This window comes from Mus pahari, chromosome 21, assembly GCF_900095145.1.
Source record: "Mus pahari chromosome 21, PAHARI_EIJ_v1.1, whole genome shotgun sequence".
Lineage (NCBI taxonomy): Eukaryota > Metazoa > Chordata > Mammalia > Rodentia > Muridae > Mus > Mus pahari.
Window position 1 is genome coordinate 28,567,269 of NC_034610.1, and position 24,930 is coordinate 28,592,198.

Genomic DNA, 24,930 nt, shown 5'->3' on the forward strand with positions numbered 1-24,930 from the left:
ACAACCAGTGGATCTTGGCTTATTTTTCAGAAGAGCAACAAAACCAAATTCCCCCGCCTGTTATACTCTCAACAATGCTGCTTCCTTCTCCCTGATTCGCTCAGTCTCTCTCACTGTTACCAGGCAGACTCCTTGGCAGCTTCACTCAAGCCAGACTCCCACGTAGAATCTATTATACGCACCAGAGTACCACCTTTAGATAGTGACAGAACTCTCTTTCCAGGGGACATATTAGCCAGGCCCTCAGTAAACCGGTCTGAACCAGCTGCAAAAGCAGCTGTAGAGCGAGAACAGCTACAGTTCTCTAGTCCCAAAGACACCTTGTCACAGTGACTTTGTTCTATCCAGACTGATGGGACGTGAGTACGGACTCCCTGGAGGTCTCTGAATCGACCACGCTCTACCTTCTGAGAGCAACAGTTCTGGATTGCGAGCTGTAACTAGCACAGCTCCAAAGATAGAACAGACTGGGGAGGCAAGGCCTTGAAGAGCTAGGACTGGGTGGAGTGGCCTTTCTGATGGAGACCACGCTGCAGTCCCACTGCAAACTCGCCATGTTTATCCTGGGCAGTTGAACAAGGAGGCAGGGTTGGCCTGCGTGGCTGAACAAGGAGGCGGAGTTATTGCACACAGATAAACAAGGAAGCGGGGGTCATTATATACACTTGAACAAGAAAGCTGGTTTAGCTGATCTTCCTAGGAACAGTTTCTGCAGGAAGCAGTCCTCAGAGTGTTAAACACCACAGGGGGGAGATGGGGACATTCTCTATACCCACTAACAATATTCACACACCCCCACAAGGAGTGAAGGCTTTGCCATTCCCTGAACCTAGCCCAGGAAAGACTTTCCATTTTCCCATGAGTCTTAGGCACTGGGGTCCTTGATAGGGCTCTGCCCATTTCAATAAGACACATTCGCTCAAGCATGCACACTAGCTCCGGGCTTCCTCCACTCCCTACATTTGTTTTGTTTTACTTTTAAAACAGAACCGTGCTGGCCCAAGATGGCCCCATGTCTCAGCTTTCTGAGACTTATGAGCATATATTTTGCAGTTGTGTAGTTGATTCAACTTCATCTTTTAAGATTTATGGGGGGGGGGAAGGTGCTGGGGGGGGTTATGCAGTGCATGCCACATGTATCCGGGTGCCTGTGGAGGCCCGAAGAGAACATTGGATTTCCCTGGATATGGAGTTACAGGTAGTTGTGAGCTCTGGGAGGCCAGCCCCTGTCTTCTAGCAGAGCATCAAATGTTTCTATACCCACTGGGCCGTCTCTCCAGCCTCTAATTAGTTCAGCCTCTGTTCCTGCCCTCCCAGGGATCTATTACAGCAGGTATTTGGTTGGGCTGTAGCCACAAATTATGACAATACCCCTATGCTGAAACGAGCCCTTTTTTTTTGCTCATCTACTTTATTATTTGGTTTTCAGAATGCAACTTTGTAGACAGTGGGATGATGTCAGATGATGTCAGCAGCCAGAGCGTGGCCTGAGAGGCAAAGTGGCCTGTCAGTTGATGCTGAACCTTGGGAGGGGGTTTTACCCTTGCTAAGAACTGAATTAGGATTTCCGCTTCCTGCTCGGTAAGGAATCATGGGGATCTTAACCCAGTCTCTATATACAGAGTCGGCACGTCCCCGATTCATGCATCAGCCCATGGTTACCCATGTTGGTGGGACCACTTTTAAGAGGCTAAAGTTGTCTTAAAGCCTGAAGGAAGATGGTCTGTGGAACTATCAAGCAGGTCATGATGCCATTGCATCACCTAGAATTGTGGAATCTTTGATTCATACCTTTGGAAATGGGTTTTTGAAGGCCAGAAACTGTTGCGGGGCATATTTTTAAAAAAGGCATTTTCCGGAGCTAATGCCAGCTCCTCTCTGGCCCCAGCAACCTCACTGCCTTCATGGCTAACCCCATGCTAGCGAACCGCCCACCTTGTCGTTCTCTTGATGCAGATTCTGCTCACATTCCCAGCCATCCACCCCCTGTGGTCAGTGGTCCTAAATCCTAGCAACCCAGTAAAATCAAAACTCCAGAGGCTTGTAATTTATAAGTCAGGTTTATATCAATAAATTCCCAGCCCATAAAACGCCCACACAATGCACTCAGAGCCAATTGATAAAAATTGTCCACCTAGATAAGAAAAACTGTCCTGTAATTATCCATTCCTTATAAGATATTCATAGCTACCTGTGGCTATTTAAAGCCACGTGGAATCTGGATCATATTTCTCTTCCTCCATCTTCTTTCCTTCTCCTCTCTGTCCTTTCCTGTCTCTAAAAATCTCTTCCTGCCTTCCTTTTCCACTGCCCAATTACAGGCTCTCGCCTTAACTTGTGCCCGCCCTCACCTGCATATAGACATCAATTTCCAAGAAACTCCAGATCTCTCATCTTAGTAGTTGAGGTAGAATCTAGATCAAAGACATGGTAGCCACTCAGCCAGGATAACAACATGTCCAGGAGAGCTGGGACCCCACACATCCCAGTCCCTGATCTTGGCTCCTTTCCACACCTTTTTTTCATGCACAGTAAATGATGATGTTGATGGTACAAAATTAGGTTTAGCTTTGTGGATGTTTTGTATTACTCAACCAGTAAGGCGATAACTGGGAATAATGGGAGAAGCTGAACTCCTCTTTACTTTTGGAGTGGTTTAATTCACTGGGTCTCACCACTTTGCTATGACTAATTCATCTAGACCCTTAAGTCAGTGTTCCATTCAAAGCCATATTAACAACTGGGTAATAATTATCTCTGGCTTCAGGTCCTATAGCCCGAGTGGCTAACTGGATACACATGGTCATTTTATATGGCCCCTAGAAGCTTCAAGACAAACTGAGTAGACTCCCCAGCTTCCAGTCTATCAGCACATTCCTTTGTGAGTCCTTCTTTTAGAGCGCTGATGTTCATTTTACTCTGAAAGTGCTGGGTAGGGAAATTTGAGGTGCAGTTTGTATTTATGAAAAGACCCCATCCACATGGCCAGACAATAACAGTCTCTGTCTATGCAGCTCTGCCCAGTGTTTAGAATAGGAGGAGAGAGAGAGAGAGAGAGAGAGAGAGAGAGAGAGAGAGAGAGAGAGAGAGAGAGAGAGAGAGAGAGATTAAAAAATAGGGTCACGCAGGGCAGTTGGGAGGCAGAGGCAGGCGGATTTCTGAGTTCGAGGCCAGCCTGGGCTATAGAATGAGTTCCAGGACAGCCAGGGCTACACAGAGAAACCCTGTCTCGAAAAACCAAAAAAAAAAAAAAAAAAAAAAAAAAAGAATAAGCATTGGTTTTAACTATGCTGCATAACCCTGTGGTATTTACGCACCAGGGAACAAAATCAGCTTGGGCGATCACCACCTGTATGATCACCCTGGGCCTACAGGCAGTAAAGCATCCTTGACAGATGGGCCTTTTCTCCCCACCTCGTTCCTCTTACCTGCTTCTTCTCAGATTTCAGATGCCAGTTCACACATCTCTTCCTCAGGAAAGCCCCTCCAGATTGCTACCAGCAAGCCCCACCCCTTCTTCCGTGTTTCTGTGACCCCCTGAGCCTCTCGCACCAGACAGATGCACTTCTCAGGAGGTCACCTGCGTAGGTCACCGTCCTGAATCTAGCTCCCTAGCCGAAATCTAGGTCGGCAGAGGGTAGAGTATTTATTACCTAGATGGGCTTTAAAAGTGGTATCTTCAGTGTTTTACAGCAGTAAGTTGGCCTGGGGACCGAGGCAATTCTAAAATCCTATCCTGGAAGCAAAAGCAAGCCAGAATCCTAAGGCATGGGGAGAAGGTGGCCACTGAAGAATGCAGAGATAATACCTCAGGCTCCCCCCAGAGCCAAAAAGGTACAGAGCATCCTTCTTGCTCCATATTGTGAAAGCCTGCCTCCAGGATAGCTTTAGTAAATAGTTGTATCAAGAAGTAAATATGCATAGAACCTTGAGAGTAAATCTCTAGTAACTAAAGAATCACACGGAGACAAAACAGGATTGTTTTTGTGTTTTCCTGTCGTGGTGGGTGGGCATCAGCCCAAGGTGAGACTAAATAGGACAACAGAAGACTGGGAAGAGAGCTTAATGGATCAAGTGCTTGCTACACAAGTGTGAAAACCTGAGTTTGGATGGCCAACATCTGGCGAAAAGCCAGCACGTAGCAGTGATCATCCTAACACTGGGAATATGGAAACAGAAACACCCAGAGTTTTCTTGCTAGCTGATCTTGCTGAATCAATGGGCTCCAGGTTGAGTAAGAGACCCCGATTCAAAAAAAATCAGGTGGATCTCAATAGAGGGAAACATTCAAAACGCACCTCTGACTCAACACACTCACATGCACATGTGAACACATATGCATGCACACATATACAGTTGTACACAAACATACACAAAAGGGCCTGAATGGCTTTGTAGGTGAAGGTCCTTGGTACCAAGCCTTGTAGGATGAATTCAACCCCTGGTACCAAGAAGGTAGAAAGAATGAATTCTCTCTCAAAGGTTTCTATCTGATCTCTACGTATACACCATGGCACTGGTGTGTCTACACATACACACACACACACAGAAAACCACCAACTTAGAACTCTCTCCAAGTGAACAGGTAACCTGTACAGGGATTGAGTGCCTGAAATGTAGCAGGATCCAAGCAGTAAACCAGCCCCTCATGGTGAGGTGTCAGTGACCATCCAAGCCAGATGAGGAATTATGTTAGAACACCTCAAAAGTACTTTTCTCATACTGATAGGACATAATCAGAGGATTTAGTTTGTCTGTCTGTCTGCCTGTCTGTCTGTCTGTCTGTCTCTGTCTGTGTTCTGCTAGCATATAAGCTCCGAGAAGGCAAGATTCTTCCTCCTTTATCCTCACCCGTGCCTTTAGTGCCTGAGATAATACTCAGCCCATAATAACAACTCAGTAAGTCCTAGTGAGTAGACATATCAGTAGGTAGCGCACATGAAATACATCTGTGATAATTAAGCGATTATTTCATTACCTAGACTCAAGCAAGTCATGAGTTAGAAACACTACCATTTGGCATTAGACTTCAGAGTAAAAGCCCATGGGTGAAGAAGCCTGTGAACACAGATGGCCTCTGGCCTTTCAGACCAACGATCCCAGAACCAGTATGTCAACCCAGCAGCTGCAAGACGACTGGACTCACATCCCTGGCTCACTGGAAGGATTTAATGGGGACTTCCTTCTTCAAGAAGTAGGTGTGGCTAAGGGAACCTGGCCAGAGATGCTATAGCAGGCTGCCTTTGCCTCTGACCCTAGGCAACCAACTGGGACCCTAGAGGAACCAGAGAACAGCATCAGGTAAAGGGAGCCAGCCCCAGAGAGGAACTGCTCAGATGCAGTCACAGCTGAGCATCAGACATTAGGTCCACAAACAGGTGGAAGGCATGTCCCTGTTCCCCTCTCTTCTTGCTATGTACAACGGGTGCTTCCAATTAGCCGGACCTGCCTGGACAGCTGAAGGGAAGAGCGCAAGGTGTCCACCTCTAGAGACAGAATACCCTAGAAAGCTGGGGGCGGGGGTGCAACTGTGTTCAGCACATAAGGATTGCCATTGTGTGGACTTATTTTGTCCCTTTTGTGTTGTCACGCCCCAAACCATATTCATTAACAAAAAAAAATGTAGAGCTAACATCCAAGGGGGAAATAAAAGAGTTGGCTGTATCCACCGCCTCACCAAAGGCTAATGTCTCTATGCGGTCTCCCTCCCTCTTCTTTTTCTCTTCTTATGTTTGCAAAGGATCTGATGGGGTTTTATTTAAGATGAACCACAAGAAATTTGGCTACACTTGTTTTGGGACCTAATTAAGAACGACCTGTCTTGGATCAGAGAGCTCCCCCCCCCCTTCCTTTGTTCTGTTAGTGTAAACAAGTTACTTCATGTGCCCCTGTGGGAACTGGAATTAGGCAAGCTCAAGGGCTCCCTGAAACTTTCAGCAGGTTTGACTCTCTCAGTTTGGATCCCAAGTCATTAACTATAAGATGAAAGATGAGCCGGGCCCCTGCCGAGTTTACTCTGCGAGGTTGCAATGGGAAACATGTATGAAGGCAGCCTAAAAGAACTGGATTTTATTGTCCAGAGTCCCTCTTCTCTCTCTCTCTCTCTCTCTCTCTCTCTCTCTCTCTCTCTCTCTCTCTCTCTCTCTCAATATTGCTTGAAGGACAGATTGAGAACATGGGAGAGAGATGAGCTAAAAAAAAAAAGGGGGGGTGGGCAAATGTATACCATCATGATGGCTCCTATCTGCAGCTCACCATACAGCTGGCTCTCCACCGCTCATGACACTTGTCATTACTGGATTTGAGGCTTGCCCCATCCTGCTTGTCAAGAGCTTCCAAGAAGGGGACATTGGTGTCCAGGAGCAGCCTCCTGTGACACCTGGGGCTTAGTGGCTGCCTCTAAGTGAAGGCCAGTGAGGGGTGAGGCTGTTAAAGCCAAGCGAAGGGGTCCTCAGGCCCTTGCTATTTACACTGCCCTGCCTTCACAATGGTAATACATGGGCAATTCCGAGTGTTGTGATCGCATGCACCGATCTGTGGTCCTCCTGGCCTTTAGTTTTAGAACAACATCTCCCAAAGCCTGGAGTCATGGTCACTTCCTCGTGAGGGAGTGCTTTTCTGGGATACGTGCCATTTCTGGCCAGGTACATGGTTTGCCTGAGTGGGATTGTTTGCATGGTCGAGATCAAATGAACGTGTGCCCCAACCATCCCTCTCCAGACCTAGAAATGAGTGTCCCTGGAGATAAAGTCATCTGCTCATAGGCCATGCATCCAACTTCAACGACCCTGTGTCATTTGTAGTTTAGGGAGTTCAGGTCTCTGCTTCCCCCACCCCGTGATGCCTGGAGGTGATATTAGTAAAGTACCTGAGTGGGATCCTGCACTGACTTATATTTGTTCCAAGCGGCTGGCCTGTGTCTCATACCAGCTTATACCCTCACCTCTGCTGTTTTGATAACTACCTCTGAAGCTACTCTCAATGGGTTTATGCAACAGCTGGAAACAGCTGGCCACAGAGTCTTCCTCTCACCCTAGTGCACCCCAGGGAGCTGTGTAGGCAAGGAGAGGGGGAAGCTAGCAAACAGGGGCTGGATGGGGGGAGGGGGAGTTGCCTCTTCTGCTGGGGCATGAAAATGGTTACTCCTCTGAAACTGTACAGATTCTTTTTTTGTTTGTTTGTTTTTAATTTGCATTTTGGAAAGACAAATGTGGGATTTCAATCTGCACACCCAAGCCTCTGCTCAAGTTCAAGTATGTTGTGTCAGTGTTTGCAGAAGGAGAGATTGTACGGAATGCCTCTGGCTATGAATGGATTTGATGTTTGTTATCTCCTGGGGGTGGGTGGGGAGGGATGTGTCTAAAAGCCAACTGCATTCTCCAGGGATAATTCTTCCATTGTGCTCTGTACAGCGAGTCCTCCCGAGGTGTCCTTAAAGATGGGACTGATAGATGATTGAAAGCAAGAAGCTATTTGTAACATACTTGCTTGCTTGCTATCTGAACGTTCGATTCAGAAATAACTAACTAAGACTGGATCTCAGAGCTCTGGAGAATAAAGGCCAATGTCCTACCGAAAAGAGAATACAGGGGTAGAGCTAAGGCTCCTCTTCAGCCCAGAGACATGAACCAGTCGGAACAACCTGCAACAGAGCAAGAGGTGAGAGTCTGGAAGCAAGTTGACCACCGCATTCCCTGCAGGGCTGATCACGGTAGGAATACAAGGAAGAAACTAAATCCTAAATCGGTTTGGAGGGTGGGCTGTGAAAGCCAGTGTTTGCAAAGACGTGGGTGCTGCGGATTTGTTTGCTCAGATGTTTGTTTAGTTTTGTTTTCTGAGACAGGGTTTCCCCGCGTAGCCAAGGCAATATTGGAACTTGCTCTATAGACCAGGCTGGCCTGGAACTCCCAGACATGCCTCCCAAGTGCTGGGATTACAGAGAGTCCTCCAGAGATGTCCCTAAAGATGGGAGTTGGGGGGAGGAGCTAGACTTTTCTATTGATTGACTATTGAGTAACTCGTGTGCGTGGTTCTGTTTCTCTCAGTGGATTTAGTGCTCCAGAGCAAACTGAAAAAGATTGTCACACATCTCCAATACACGAATATTTACATCCCACCTTAAACCACCATATCTCCTACTGATAGTAAATGCTTTCTAAATAGGTAGAAACAAAGACAGATGCCTTTGAAATCATGTTGCTTGCAGACAGCCCTGTGGAAAGAAAACTGCCAGGTCACCCTTTGTTTGGCCAACTGTGTGGTCAAACACCCGTGTAACGACCATATGCCAGATGTAGCTAGGGATGTCCTCTGGGCTTAGAATGTAGGCAGAGTATCTGCAGTGCACTGGGGAATTCATTCACTACCACTCACACTCAGGAGAATGTCCATGTGCCCTTCAAAGGGACTCCTAAGCAGATGTGGACTGTTAGCGATATGCCATTGACTTTCATATTCAGCACATTTTTTTCTGTGACATATTCAGAATATGTAAAAATATCTACCTCTGTGCTGAAGGAAAACTTCTAGTAGACTAAACACAAGTTGGGAATGTATTGTGGAAGCCTGTGCATCAGAAACGAGTTGGTTACATTGGTTGTCTTAGGAAATGGGAGATAACGGCAGAATTTAAAACCAAAGAAGGTTCTCCCCCACAAGCCTCTCCAGCATTCAGCTGCTATGCTTTATGTAGAAACTCTGACACAGGCTTTTAAATGTCTCCTGCAATTTTCAGCTCCTTCATCTGAAACCGTGATGCAACTTTATAAAGTTTTCTGACCCTGTATAATTTGAGGCTAACTCCTTCCTTGAGTCCCCCTTTTTTTTCCGGCCATGTTTGGGGTATCCCTTGTCCAGTGTCCTGGCACTGTTAGCTGGCTTCAGAATTTGCAGTGTTTCAGTGGGACCAGCCTTGAAGTCCTGGTGGCTCTACTGCATGCATACCTTCTCTCATTATCCCAAACAACTAAACAAAACCACTCTCGTCTCATTGCTAGCATCCCCGGGTAGTCCTTGGTAAAGAGGACAGGCTAATTCTTGGCCCTGGGGCAGTGACCCCATGGTTCTTCTCCAGAGGAAGCTGCAGTTTTCGCTCATAGCTTTTACCAAGAAAGTTTTGAGGTATTCGGGGGGTTTTAGTGTGCGCACGTATGCTCACATGGGCTCCTGGATGAGTCCATACCCAGGTGGATACCAGAGGACCCCTCTGGGTGTCATTTCCTAGGCACTTTCCACCTTGTGCTTGAGATAAAGTCTTTTTTTTTTTTTTTTTTTTTACCTAAAACTTGAAGAACAGAACCCAAGTAGGCTAGAGTAGCTCACCAGTGAGGTGCAGGGACCCACCTGTCTCCTCCCATCTCATTGTCCCTGAGATTGTGTGTGTGTGTGCGTGTGCGTGTGCGTGTGCGTGTGCGTGTGCGTGTGTGTGTGTGTGTGTGTGTGTGTGTGATCGCCTCTAGGGACTGAACTCAGTTCTCATGCTTGCAAGGCAAAGGCTTTCCTAACAGAGCCATCTCCCTAGCTCAAGACTCAGTTTCTAGCACAGGGTATACACCCTACTCTGAAAACCTGACTGAAATACTGGGAAACCAGAAGCCCGCAGATCTCAGAGCACTTGGAGTGTTGACATAATATCACCAATGGAGAATTCCAGATGACAAAAAAAAAAAAAAAAAAAAAAAACTTGTCTCCTGCACCAAAGTACCGCAAATGTTGTTTAGAATTAATTTCAATTTATGTGCATGGGTGTATGTATATGCTATGAAAATGAAATCATTGTGTCTATGCCCAAGATAGACAATGCATAATATGAATATTTCAAAATCAAAAAAAAAATCTGAAACCCATCAATACTGAGCATTCAGGCAAGGAATAGTCAGCTTGTGGTGGGTTGGATTCCAGGCTGTGGCAAACTCTAGGAAGGGTTTTAATTTTTACTGACATAGGACTTTCTCATCCTGCTGACTTTCAGGCCACCTGCTGGCCCAAGTTTTCCTTTCTTGCTAGCTACGCTAGTGTTCTAGTGTAGTTCTTGTGTTCTAGTTACTCTAGATATGTCCATGTTATGTGATATTCCTCGGGGTCTCCATCCCTCATTCCAGATGACAACACGGGAGAGTCCCCTCCTCCCAATTGTACCAGTGCTAGAAGAGGATTCAAAACGAGTGTCTTTGCAGCAATGTATCTTTATCCACGAAGGACAATACATGTGTATCTAATAGTGCGACTAATCTCACTGTGTTTGGAGAGAAAGTTTGCTGAGCAAAATCTACCTCTTCATTTGGTGGTAATGTTCACAGGTGAATTGAGCAGCAGGGGTTGGCAAGGATAGCAGGGTGCCATCTTTTCTTGCTATGTGCACAGAAGACGGTGGCAAGAGAGCAATTTCCTTCTGAGAGCTTGTTACCAGTCTGGCTCACCGGTCTGTGGACGGGGAGCTGGGAGCTGGAATGCAAAGCCTTTGTAGAGATTGAGTGGAACACAGCTGGGCTATAAGGAAATGGGACCAAGGGGTAAAAGGTGAGAGGTGAAAGACCCCTGGCTCTCTAACCTTAAGATGTGACTTTTTCCTCTCCCTTCTTATCCTCTCTGCTGTTATCCATCCTCTGGCCCTATATGCTATGAATTTGTTCATTTTCATTTTGCAAAAATTGTGGTACGGGATAAATAGAAAGACACAAAGTGTGATGTGTGTGTGTGTGTGTGTGTGTGTGTGTGTGTGTGTGAGAGAGAGAGAGAGAGAGAGAGAGAGATACCTTTTGTCATTCATAAGTGCCGCATAGTTGGTTTTAGTTACTTGTAAGCTATTTATATGAAAGGTCTTTGAACAAGCTGATGATTTTCAGAAACCAGGAGCTGTCAGTAACCTAGCTCATGACTGTCCTATAGGAGTGGCCTGGCCTATACTTTCACTTCAGATCTGTCCTCTGGGGTCATCACTTGTCCAGTGGGTGAATGCAGCAAACTGCCTATTGGGCATATACCAGGCAGCTAGGCTGTAATGTTTTCTTGTAACTCATACAGCAGCTCTTAGAAATATTAAAAACAGCACATGTTTGGGGAAAGGGAAGATCCAAGGACAGAAACATTTTATTGGACGATGGGAGTTGTTAATTTGATACCTGAGTCTACACACAGAATACGTCTGAGCCAACGAACTTCTCTGTATATTTGCATCTGTTCAGGAGTTTAAAATCTACAGTAGGGGAAGATTGCCTACCTCCCTTGGTTGTGACTGTCCAGGGATGGGAGAGAAGGCAGAAAATGATTAAATATGAGACTATGCAAAGCTTACTCTGAGTATAAGTAGCTGTTTGGCCAGGAGGGACCACAATAAGGGTGGCTATGGAGACTTAGGAAGGTGGAGGGAATTTGACAAAGTAGAAAGGAGGGTCTATCTGGGCTCCGGTGTGGGTTCACACACACTGATGAGAACAAAGAGACCACTATGGTGGTCACAAAAGGGAAAGTAAGACTGTTTCCACAGACTGGGGATTAGGAAAGGGGGCTTCCTCTCACCAGGTCTCCTAGCATCCTGACTTCATGATGTCAGTTGATCTGGTGGACATGAGAGAACAAACATCCTACCACAGTGTCTTCCAAATGTGCATTGCTGTCTGAATTGATGAGTGGAGAAGCCCGAGTGCGCACAGACCCATTCAAAGGAAACAGGCATTAACACAAATTATCCTATTATGTTGTTAGCTCCAAATCACCTAATAAGCATGATAGAAATTGCTGTATTAAAGTTGATTTGCAAATGCTGGTTTTGTTTTTTGTTTTTTTCATAACCACAGTGTGTACTGAAAAGTGTCTGATGGTGTGAGATCATTAAGTATAAGATGATGGAGATCCAGTCTTGGGTATAAATATATAAACGGACATTGGAACTTCATTTCAGGATAGTCATAGCATTTTTATTTCACTTTGTGTGTGTGTGTGTGTGTGTGTGTGTGTGTGTGAGAGAGAGAGAGAGAGAGAGAGAGAGAGAGAGAGAGAGATGACATTTTTAAAGACAAGTGGCCTTAGGAAAACTTAAAATCCCAAATGAATCCAATGTACTGAAATGTGCAAATTAAGTATTTATTACTTAGTATTTATTACATATAATAGAATTTAATTGTTTTTCAATAAAAAAGAAGAACCCTGCACATTTTGATTTGGGACATTTGCCTACAGGCAGAACTTTTAAAACTCTTCTTTAAAGTCCAGCACCAATGTATTCCAGTATAACTCTGCTATCTGAGATATCCAGGGTGTTAACTGGCAGACTAAGGTTAACCAGGGCACCCTCAACTGGGCACTAGTCAGTCCTGAACCCCCTTTAAAAGCTCTGTTAAAGTTGCACGATTCACTTTCAAACAAGCTTGTAAATCATGAAGTGAACTTGAAAATATCTGACCGCCAGAACTAACTCCAGCTCATTTTAATATGGGGCTTGTGAAGAACCCTGGCCTGAGGCAGAAGGTAAAAGCCAAAGGGCTTTCAGGCTGTGGGCTGCATTTGATGTGCACAAAAGAGTGGAAACCGTAGGGTGTCTCTCAGAGAGGCTTAAGTTTTCGACTAACCCACAGTGGGTGTCTATTGTCCTATTTCTCAATTGAATGATGTCATGTTTCATTTAGGCTCTCTGCCGATGCTGAAGTCTGTGGTCTAAGCGCGAGGGGGGGGGAGAAAGGCAGCCAGAAAGTTGCGAATCAGGTTTTTTGTAAAGCCTTTGTGTGTTGGGTTTGAAAGATAAAAGCTGACTCATGCAATATTTCAGCCCAAGACGCTGCACAGACTAGTAAGGGCTTCTTGTCTTACCTGACTGGGCGCCCAGTGCGGCCACTGCACCAGCTGAAGACAGACATGTTCAGCCTCGGAGGAGAGCAGGTAGGTGCTGGTGGAGGTGTTTGCAGGGAAGCAACACCAGTTCCTCCCCTCTCTGAGCAGCTGAAGCAACAGCAGCCAAAAAAAAAGGGGGGGAGAAACTTTCACAGGGGGGCTTTCTTTACAACACTGTATTGACAGAAGCTCGGGGTGTACAGCATACATGTCCTGGTGCAAACGCCATGCATGCCTTGAAGTTTTCTGACAATGGAATTCAGCTAGATTATCCTTATCCCACCCCCTGCATCTGAACTGAAGTCTATATTAAATTGTTCTTGCTTGTTTGGGTTTAGTTTGGCTTTGATCTTCCCTTAAAGTTAGTTTGAAATAATAACTGGAGAGCTCACGCTCTCGACTCCGGGGAGAAACTTCCAAGCGCACATGGAATGCTCCACACTTTAATATCCTTTCTTATTGAGGTTCTGGCAAGCGGAGCTGGAGGGGAGGAGTGAACACTTGCAGACTTCATGCTTTGCAGCTGCAGCAATGCAGCTTAGCCTGAGGCGCATGGCAACCAAAGTGAACTATGGAAATGCAGTTTGTGTGTGAGTGTTCTATTGGTAGAAAATACTTTTATTAAAAGAAATTACCGGGATGGCGAGGTAGCTGGGCTTCTATTTAATGTTATTATCTACTGGAATTAACTTTATACTGTCTTACTAATTTTCTCAACTTTGTGATGTTGACATTTTTAATGTGTATAGATTTCACTTTATCATATTTTGTATATGAGAATCAAATTATGTTCATTTAAAATGTTTATGTATTTGACACAGATAGGGGCTGTGGTTTTAATTCTCTTAAGTAATTTGGGCATATTTTGAAAGCTATTTGAAAGGTTATTGAAGAAAAAAAGATACTTTTAGATAAACAGCCAAAGAAAATAACCCATTTCTACTTGGGAAAAGTCATGTTAGTATTTTACAATATATCCTTTTTTGTGGCAGTAAATTGGTATCTAAAAATTTAAATTTCAGAGCTCGTTCACATTTATTAAACCATTCGTCTTTCCTCAGCTACGTATTTTGAACACACAGCTTCCTCTACCTTTAAGGACATTTTACATTGTGTTGTCTGGGGGCGGCCTTTCTTTACTCTGACCCTATTGTTGGCATTTCAATTTCCCTTCCTCCCTTTTCATGAAAAAAGTGTTTAATGTACTTTGGGAAGGGATTTATTTGCCAAGTGCTGTTGTCAGTCCCTTGGAATCTGTCCTTCCTCCTCCTGCTTTAAGACAATGTTACTTTGCTTCATACCTCCTTCCAGAGGGCAGAGGTGTTTGGGGACAGCGTGAGTTCCACACGATGTGGCTGGAGTATGTGGCTCTTTTTCACTTACTTCTTAAGTCCAGGAGTTTCACACTAGCAGGAAAGCACTGTTCAAAGGGAAGCTGGAACTGGTTCTTTTTCAATTTAAATTAAAAACAGGGGTGGTGGTTTGTTTCATTTTTTTTTTTCCTGGCGAAGTCAGTGATAAACTTTCCTGGCTAAAACCTGGCATCAGTACCATGTAGGACATCACTAGCATGGAGTTGGTACTTATGCCAGACTGCAGTTAGGAATAAACAATGTGGGCATCAACTAGTGATCTTCTGGTTACTTCAGAGCTGGAGTCCCACACTGGAGCCATAGGTTGTATGGGGCTTGGGAAGGCCATAGGTCCAGCGACCTCACTATCATGGGATGAACCAATGATGTCATCAACTAAAAGGACATGAACCAGAGCAAACACGCGCATGCTCTGACAGGAAGAAAATATCCATGATTTAATTTCTACTCTACTGTCTGATCTCTATCTGTATGTATAGTGGGAGATAGATTCATACATACATAAACATGTACACATACACATACCGCACATACCACAAATACCAAATACATATATAGGCATACACACGCAAACATACACATATACCATATATACCATGCATACCACAAATACCAAACACACACATGCACACACACATATACAGATGTACACACATCACATATCACACACACATACATACAAACACATGCATACACATATATACATACATCACATATATCACATATACCACACACACATATAACACACAGACACATACAATATAAGCTTTCTGAGTACAAATACCAAGTGCTTTAGACAAGCAGCTTAGGTTGTGTTCTTTATTTTCTCATCTCCAAACTTCTTTTTGCCCTAATAGTTTATGAATCCCTGTGACAGACTAAAAAGCAAACTGTAATCTCTATTTCATGGTCCAACTATGATCACTGTGTACCTAACCTCTCTGAGATTGATTTAGTTCTTCTTTTCTCTTTATGAAATCTTTTAAACATGATGAAATACATAAACTTCAAGGTTTTTGTGGAGGGACAAAACCCTTGGAGGGAGGTTATGGGTAATTTTGATGTATAGTTTTTATTACAGAGGTGAATCTGCTTAGGTAATCTCTTACTATAAACCAAATCACTCCCAAACCTCGGGAGTTAGAAACAGCAATAGTCATTTATAACCTCTCAGGGTTCCTGTGAGCTGGAAACTCAGGAGACACTTTCCCAAGTGCTTTTTCTCACTTGGGTTCTGTGAGGCCGTTCATCTGACATGACGGGAAGGCACGGGTTGAAGGCGTCTCATTTGCTCCAGTAGCTGGGGCTGGAGCAGTGAGGGCTTCAAACAGCCCTGGATTTCCCCCGCATGGCAGCCTCCCCCAGCATGGCAGCCTCCCCTCAGCATGGCAGCCTCCCCCAGCATGGCAGCGTCAGGAAGTGAGCTTCTTCCTAAGGGGATCCCGAGGTTCCAGCTCCCTTCCTGCTCACCATGCTAGAGGCTCTCGAGCCACTCTTCTGTCAGAGGCAAAGTCCTTTCTTACATCCAGAGTCACCAAGCCTCCAGGATCCTTACAGATGCTTTCCCCCCAACCACCTACAAGCTCACCAAAAATGAGCCTGGCCGTGGCCTCTATGTGGATAAAACTGGCTTTTGTCACAGTAGTAATGGACAAAAGATCTACCTGTGGTACCCATGAGTTCTCCAACCCTGTTGACTATTAGCTCTTGATTTGGGATGTGGGAAGAGAAGGTAGCTCTAGGAAGGGAAGCAGAATGGTGTACACATGTTAATCTTTAAAGCAAAGAAGAATAAAAAAGGTGTCTGGCAGAGATCCCACCTGTTTCCATTTGTCATGAAAAATCAGCTGCTCCACTGTGTCCAGGAGTTTTCTCTCCCTCTCTTTCTCCTTAGCCCTAAGAATACTTTACATGCATGAATATGGTAATAGAGGAAGGGTTTTGCACAGCATTTCATTCACCGTTATTTGAACAACGATGGATAAGCAGATAAATTTAAATAGTCATTATAATTTTAAGTTATGTGCATATGTGCCTATGTGGGGTTATGTGCACATGTATGGAGATGCCTACAATGGCCAGAAAAGGGAATCAGATCCCCTCGAGCTGAAGTTACAAGCTGTAGAAATGTTTGATCCTGATCTGGGGGCTTCGACCCCGTCTTTGATTATTCAGTTCCTGGATATAAAAAAAAGACACACGACTTTTATTATTTACAATAAGCCTTAAACCACACAAGAGTTGGGCAGATATCTACCCTCTATGCTACTAAAATCTATTTCCTATCCATAACCCTGAGTTATTTCTTACTATGTTTCATCCTGGGCTGCTCTTAACTCTGACTGCTCAGACCTCAGAGTCCTGTTTTCTTGACTCACCTAACCCATGGTGACTTCCTCTTCTTCCTCTCCCTCTCCCTTTCCATTTCTCCCCTCCCCTTTCCCTTCCTCCCTCCCCTTCCCCCTCCTCCTCTCTCTGTTCTCCTCCAACCCCATAAGCCCAGGAACCCTCAGTCCTTGTGTCTCTTGTGCCCAGCTTATTGACTGCCAGCATCTTTATTTAGCAGTCAGAAATAACTTGGGGGCAAAGACACATAGCATCACTTGGGTCTACATTTGGACTCTCTCCTCTGTGGGGCAACCAGTTCTTGGGGGCCCGCACTTAGCATTACAGTACACAGCAAATAAACCTCATAGTTATAGGTGGTTGCGAGCTATCCAATGTGGGTGTGGGGAGCCAAACTCAGGCCTTCTACAAGAGCAGTACATATCTTTAACCACTGAGCCTCCTCTCCAGCCCCTAAATCTTACAGATTAATGTAGTTATCTAGATGACTTCAACATAAGCTTCGTTTGATAAAAAAAAAATACACACAGGCATACACACATAGGATTTAAAATTTGCTAGTAGTGATATTTACAAAGGTAAAACAACACTGGCAAATTTTTAATAAGATATTAAAAGTATCTCACTATTCTAAAGTACCATTTCAACATATAATCAAAATTATTAATGAGGAATTTGATAATTTTGTTTCATACCTACCTTTAAATCTAACATGTATTCTATACATTCTGCTCAGCTCAATTCTGTACTACCCCATCTCCAGTGCTCAATAGTCCCACAGAGCTAGTGGCTATGTTGAGCAGCACAGTTTTATAAATATGAATCACTGGAGATTTACATTAGAAAGAAGAATCCAGACAATAGAGATGGTTGATTATTTTGAAGGAAGTGAGAGCAAGACGAGACAGTTGTTATGAGGCATGTTGCCTTAAATGAGAAAACTATAATTACCTTCTAAGCCATGAGTCAACATAAAAGATGCTACTCATTGACACATATAGCCTCAAATCACATGCTAGTTTTTGACCTGATTTTAAATGTCTTATCTCTCTTTGGTAGCTTCAGAAAGATGTTTAGCCAAGATGTAATCTTGGCTGAATACTATAAATAGATTCTGTTGTATAAGGTGTCTAACTGCAAATACAGAGTAGGTTGGTCCCAAGGACTTCAGTGGTCTGGTTTAGGAGCATCCCCAGACCAGGACCCACTCATGTGTCTTTAAGAGTGACCCAGAAGCAGATATCTGTTACCCTCATTGTCACGTTCCAATTTTTCCTACCTTTGAAAATATCTCAAAGGTGTTCCCATTCAGAGTGGTACAACTTAGATGCCAGAAACAAATTTATCTCCCTTGATCTCAGAGTGACAGTCAATAGTGAAAAAAAAAAAATGGGTCTCTCTGTTGTATTCAATCATGATGAGTGTCCCATGACAATGTTAAAGAATAGTTTCAGGACCAGGGAGAAGAATAGTTGCCTAGTTAGGAAGTGGGGACTGGCTCTGAAAATCACCCTGACACATCTATAGGGGTCAATTCTTTGACCTAGAGCTGTCTACATATCTTGGCCTTTGGTATTGAACATATCCAACTTATGTTGACCCTAAGTCATAGCCTCGAGATGTGCGACCTTTAGGACCTCAAGAGAGTAGCCATTCCCTACAGTGGGAGCAATATCAGGGTCACAATTGTGGTGGATGCCACTGAGAGAAATCTGACTGCATCTACAGTTAGTAAGTGTGTGTGTGTGTGTATGTGTCTGTGTGTGTGTGTCTGTGTGTGTCTGTGTGTTTAACTGCATCTATGTGCTTGTGTATGTTTGTGTGTGTGAGTGTGTGTGCCCACATGTGCGTTTGGATGTGAATGTGAGTGTATGTGTATGTGTGTGTATATGTGAATGTGTGAATGAGTATGAGTGAGCGTGAGTGTGTGTGGTGTGTGTGTTTGAGTGTTTTTTCTATGTGTTAATGTGTGTATCTGTATGTGTTTAAGTATATGTATGTGTGTAAATGTACATGTGTATGTGACTGTGTGTTTGTGTATCTGAGTATATATATGTGTGTGTGCCTGTGTGTGCATATTTGAGTGTGTGTATGTGTGTGAATGTGCATGTAGTGTGTGTGGGGGGTATGTGTGTGTGGTGTGTGTGTGTGTGTGTGTGTGTGTGTGTGTGTGTCTGAACAGGCCAGGCTAGGTGGCCTGCAAGCGTGCAGAGAGCCTTCTATCTCTACCTTCCATCTCAGTGTTATGGACACCTACTACTGTGTCAGGCTTCCTGTGGGTTCAGAGATTTGAATTTGGATCCTCATGCTGGCACAGCTACTGTCTCTACCCACAGAGCCACTTCCCCAGCCTACCACATTCTAGATTTTCATAGCAGCAGCTCTGAACTTTGCCAGGTGTACTTTGCAACAAGCGTGTCTGGATGCATGGCCACTTCTTGGATCTTCGCCACACTCAAGTTGGATCAGGCTCTTTAGGTCAAGTGCACTTTAACTACAAACCAATCCATGTTTTATGGGCTATAAAGTTGTTACAGAGCAAGCAGACAGCATATTTCTAAAGCTTTAAAAATTCACAGCAAACTCATACCATGTGCTAGCGGCCATACTGAGTGCGCTCATTTCCCACGTGTTTCTTACCGTTCCTTGTTGTCAACAAAAGTGAGGGCCTTCAGGTTGTATTTGCAGTTTTAACATTTGTTTTAATAAGTTGGCACTGATATCTTCTGTGCACATCATCCAGGAAAAAGATAGGGATCTGAAGGACTTATATTCTAAAAAGATCTGTACCAGCTGTTTTGGTTTTGGGTTTTTTTTTTTTTTTTTTTTTTTTTTTTTTTTTTTTTTTTTTTTTTTTGTTTTGGTTTTGGGTTTTTTTTTTTTTTTTTTTTTTTTTTTTTTGGTTTTTCAAGACAGGGTTTCTCTGTGTAGCCCTGGCTGTCCTGGAACTCACTTTGTAGACCAGGCTGACCTCAAACTCAGAAATCCTCCTGCCTCTGCCTCCCGAGTGCTGGGATTAAAGGTGTGTGCCACCACACCTGGCGTTTGGACCAGCTATTTGATCTTTATTATAAAGTCAAAGCTATCAAAAATGACCAGTGATCTATATATTCTTATATATCTGTCATATTGTAACCTTTCCAATGTAAATCTCCCCACCTGCTTTCCCTGCCACCTCTCTCATTTCTAATAAGACCTCTAATCTAAACAGGGATTTTTTGATGGTGAGGTGCCCTGCCAATTTCATTATCAATCAAAGACCTTATCATATGATACAATCTCCTTAATTATGGGGCCAAAAACTAATTTTGCCTTGACAGCTGAGGAAAAAAAAATCTGGATTCCTGCATGTTTCATAAGAATAATTTTGGAATGTCTAAGTTCAGGTACAGCCCATTTTGAACCCAGGATAATTCTCCTTGCCACCTCTCTGGTTGGCAGTTGGTCTCACCTTGTGCTGTCTCACAAATGTTAATGACCCAGATGTACTTAGTTTTGCTATCATTTAGTTCCTAGTTTAAACGCGTTATTTTATGGCTTCGCCCGCGTGGACTGTTGGAGCTATTCCAGTAGCTCTTGGATATTTTCACTTGAGAGATACGACAAGACCTTGTCTCTTTGTCATAGGCAGGTCAGTTTCCTCATGACACTACTTATTTATTTATTTAAGAAACAGACAGACAGACAGACAGACAGACAGATAGAGATATAGGAAGAAAGACGCAGTGAGGTGCCACATGAGCATTTGAAAGCATCTTCTAGGTCGGTTGGGAATGTGGGACAGCTTGCAGGACTCAGCTCTTTCCTGTGATCCTGGCATCAAGGTCAGATTGCCTGTTACCAGGTGATCATCACCTGCAAGCCTAGCATCCCCGGTTAAGGAAGGCTTTAGGTGAAGGGTCCATCTTGCGTAGGGTGTTGATGGTGAAATGTGTGTCAGTCATCGTCACTTAAACCAAGTCTTCATGCCCCAGGCCCCTTGCTTTAAAATGGTGGAACTATGATGGGAGAGTTAAAATCTAAAACAACCTTTCTCAAGATTCTGTAAGACTCCCTCTCCTTTCTCAGCACTTAAGAACCACGTGTGCTGTTGACTGAAGTTGCCTATTCTTGTCCTGACCGCTGAGCCTTTAAAGTCGGTAAGGCTGGACTCACCTGCTTATGTAAGTCAGTGCAGGTGGCCACACTTTTAATAAGAGTAGGCTGTGGATGTTTTGCTTCTCGCGGATATCTTGCTTCTCACAGTCCGGCGCACCCTGGCTCACTCTGCCGTCTGTTAGGTTGCAGATTCAAGGTCAGGAGGTCTGGGGCAGAGCCTGAGGCTGCATTTCTGGCAGGCTCAGAGGATGCTCAGAAGCAGAGAAGCTCTCCTCAGCACCTCAGTCTGCTGTTCCCAGTTAACTTGCCACTGCTCTGCACCTGGGGCGGGGGTTTTGCCCTCCTTCTGTTGGGAGGACGCTCACTGACCTTTCTTCTGTCTTTTCTATCCTCCTGCAGCGGAAGCAGAAGGACACCGCCATTTGCAACTGGACGTGCCATCAGCTGTAAGTCGAGTTCCTGATCCAAGGACCACAGCTGAACCCTCCCAGTCCCCAGAACCAAAAACTATGGAGCTTTCCGACAGCGACCGACCCATCAGCTTCGGCTCCACCTCATCCTCGGCCTCCTCCAGGGACAGCCATGGTTCCTTTGGCAGCAGAATGACTTTGGTTTCAAACAGCCACTTGGGCTTATTTCACCAGGATAAAGAAGCTGGGGCCATAAAGCTGGAGCTGGTACCAGCACGACCATTTTCCAGCAGCGAACTGCAGAGGGACAAGCCTGCCGGACCACAAAACATGAATGGGGTCGGCGAGAAGCAGCCTAGGACTCCATGGAGAATGGACACGAATGGAGCACCACAAACCACTGCAGACTCGGCCACCAGCCCCAAGCTCCTATATGTGGATAGAGTTGTACAGGAAATTCTGGAGACGGAGAGGACCTACGTGCAAGATCTAAAGAGCATCCTGAAGGTAAGGCAGACTCTGCAGACTTCTAAATTTGACAAGCAGGAGAAATAGACTTGCAGAACTATAGAGGAAAACAAAGGGATTCATTTGGGTTGGGAGTGCTGTCTTCTATGATGCGGGAGGAGAACTCTAAAACAAATGAAGAGAAACCTAGTGCTGTCGCCTGGTCAAAGGAGCAGTTAATATTTGCATAGCTATCAGCTATGTGTCAGGTGCAATGATGATGATACTGTGCACATAGTCAGCCAGCATACTGTTCCACAAAGTTCCACACCGGAGATCTCAGGGTACCTCTCAGCTAGTAGAGCAGATAATTGAGGGGAGGGGACCCCAAGCTTCTGAGTAGGTGGTAGGGTGTAGCTGAACTCAACTGTTGTCACCTGTACCATAACTGTCTGTGTGACTAGAAGTCTCTGAAACTACTGATAGCTGGATTCTGCGCGCGCGCGCGCGCGCACGCACACACACACACACACACACACACCTCAGGTGTGATTTCTGTGGGAACTACAAGGTAGAACTTGCAAAGACCTCCACCTGATTACAAGCATTACCCTAAGGCCATTGTTCTGTACTGGGCCCTCTGTTGCTTGGTGTTTAGAAGAAGAGAGTGACTGGGGGGGGGGGGAGGAAAAGGCCTGAGGCTGCCTTATTTTTTCTTTTCTGTCCACTTTTTTTTTTTGCATAACTTTGCATAAATTATTACCGTATAAATTATTCAATGGGAACTTAGCTCAATTATATACAAGATTTCCCTCAGGAAATTCAGTTATTAATTTGGCTATGAGTTATTGATCAGTTTCCATGGATAAATACTAAATAGAGTTTAGATGTTATCTCATCATTAGGAATATTAGTATTTCTATGGTAAATCTATGTATTACAAAGTTACTCATTTCACTGCCTAATATCAAATACCTTCTTTTTTTTCTTTTCTTTCCTTTTCTTTTTATTTCTTTTTCTTTTTCTTTTTCTTTTTCTTTAGTACCTAAAGCCTGTTCTAGACTTTTTTCTTTCTGACCTCAAATTCCTGGTCTGAAACAATCCCCCTGCCTCAGTCTCTCACACTCTGGGATTTACAGGTGTGTGCCATATACTAGCTTCTAGATTAGACTTTCTTTCCTTTTTTTTTTTTTTTTAACAAAATTATCTTTTGACATATAACTTAATTTTACAATTATTTTATAGTTTTGAAGATTTTGTTTAACATCTTCATAAAGTTAGTTTACTTTTAATTTACAAACAATTAATTGCATTTTACTTGTTGTTTTTTTTTCTTTTAAAAAGAGAAAAAAATTATTTTGACTCTCAGTTTCAGAGAATGATAGATGTACTGGCAGTTTTATGTCAACTTGACACATAAGTCATCTGGGAAGAGAAACACTTAACCAAGGAAATGCCTCCATAAGATTGGGCTGTAGGCAAATATGTAGGGCATTTTTTCTTTTCTTTTCTTTCCTTTTCTTTTCTTTTCTTATCTTTTCTTTTCTTTTCTTTTCTTTTTCTTTCTGTAGAACATGATTTAAATATTTTCAACTGTTAATATTCAACAAACAGAATAATTATTTTAAGATATATTTTGTTGTTATGTCTCCTTTTTTGTTTCTGATTTTATTAATTAGGATACTGTCTCTGTGCCCTCTGGTTAGTCTGGCTAAGGGTTTTTCTATCTTGTTGGTTTTCTCACAGAACCAGCTCCTGGTTTGGTTGATTCTTTGTACAGTTCTTTTTGTTTCTATTTGGTTGGCTTCAGCCCTAAGTTTGATTATTTCCTGCCATCTACTCCTCTTGGGTGTATTTGCTTCTTTTTGTTCTAGAGCTTTCAGGAGTGCTGTCAAACTGCTAGTGTAAGCTCTCTCCAGTTTCTTTTTGGAGGCACTTAGAGCTCAGTTTTCCTCTTACCACTGCTTTCATTGCGTTCCATAAGTTTTGGCATGATGCCTTCATTTTTATTAAATTCTAAAAAGCCTTTAATTTCTTTCTTTACTCCTTCCTTGACCAAGTTATTGAGTAGAGCTTACTTCTTCCTTGACCAAGTTATCATTGAGTAGAGCATTGTTCAGCTTCCATGTGAATGTGTGCTTTCCGTTGCTTTTGTTGGTATTTAAGACNNGCCTTAGTCTGTGGTGATCTGATAGGGTGTATGGGATTATTTCAATCTTCTTGTATCTGTTGAGGCCTGTGTTGTGACCGATTATATGGTCAGTTTTGGAGAAGGTACCATAACATGCTAAGAAGAAGGTATATTCTTTTGCTTTAGGATGAAATGTTCCATAGATATCTGTTAAATCCATTTGTTTCATAATTTCTGTTAGTTTCACTGTGTCTCTGTTTAGTTTCTGTTTCCATGATCAGTCTATTGCTGAGAGTGGGGTGTTGAAGTCTCTCACTATTATTGTGTGGGGTGCAATGTGCGCTTTGAGCTTTAGTAAAGTTTCTCTTATGAATGTGAGTGCCCTTACATTTGGAGCATAGATGTTCAGAATTGAGAGTTCATCTTGGTAGATTTTTCCTTTGACCAGTATGAAGTGTCCTTCCTTATCTTTTCTGATAATTCTTGGTTGAAAGTTGATTTTATTTGATATTAGAATGGCTATTCCAGCTTGTTTCTTGGAACCATTTGCTTGGAAAATTGTTTTCCANCCTTTTACTCTGAGGTAGTGTCTGTCTTTGTCACTGAGGTGTATTTCCTGTATACAGCAAAATGCTGGGTCCTGTTTATGTATCCAGTCCATTAGTCTATGTCTTTTGTGGGGAATTAAGTCCATTGATGTTAAGAGATATTAAGGAAAAGTGATTGTTACTTCCTGTTATTCTTGTTGTTAGAGTGGAATTATATTTGTGTGGCCATCTTCTTTTGGGTTTGTTGAAAGATTACTTTCTTGCTTTTTTCTAGGGTGTAGTTTCCCTCCTTGTGTTGGTGTTTTCCATCTATTATCCTGCATAGGGATGGATTTATGGAAAGATATGGTGTAAATTTGGTTTTGTCATGGAATATCTTGGTTTCTCCATCTATGGTAATTGAGAGTTTTGTTGAGTATAGTAGCCTGGGCTGGTATTTGTGTTCTCTTCGGGTCTGTATGACATCTGCCCAGGATCTCCACATAGACTCTGTTGAGAAGTCTGGTTTAATTCTGATAGGTCTGCCTTTATACGTTACTTGACCTTTTTCCTTTACTGCTCTTAATATTCTTTCTTTGTTTAGTGCATTTGGTGTTTTGATTATTATGTGACAGGAGGAATTTCTTTTCTGGTCCAGTCTATCTGGAGTCCTCTAGGCTACTTGTACGTTCATGGGCATCTCTTTAGGTTAGGAAAGTTTTCTTCTATAATTTTGCTGAAGATATTTACTGGCCCTTTAAGTTGGGAATCTT

The 24,930-nt window shown here is 43.5% G+C and overlaps 1 protein-coding gene across 3 annotated transcripts in view; it reads left to right on the plus strand.

The window, feature by feature from the left end:
* The window catches only part of Plekhg1 (pleckstrin homology and RhoGEF domain containing G1), a 220,344-nt gene that overhangs the window by 110,871 nt on the left and 84,543 nt on the right, over nt 1-24,930 (plus strand). Inside the window, exons 1-2 of one of the 3 annotated variants that reach the window (XM_021221411.2) lie at nt 12,816-12,873; nt 21,042-21,559. In XM_021221411.2, the coding sequence (XP_021077070.1) occupies nt 21,152-21,559 (408 nt within the window). In that variant the 5' untranslated portion in view covers nt 12,816-12,873; nt 21,042-21,151. Of the gene's footprint in view, nt 1-12,815; nt 12,874-13,374; nt 13,416-21,041; nt 21,560-24,930 lie in introns of those variants that run through there. The other 2 variants (XM_029532901.1, XM_029532902.1) reach the window with 2 other exon arrangements.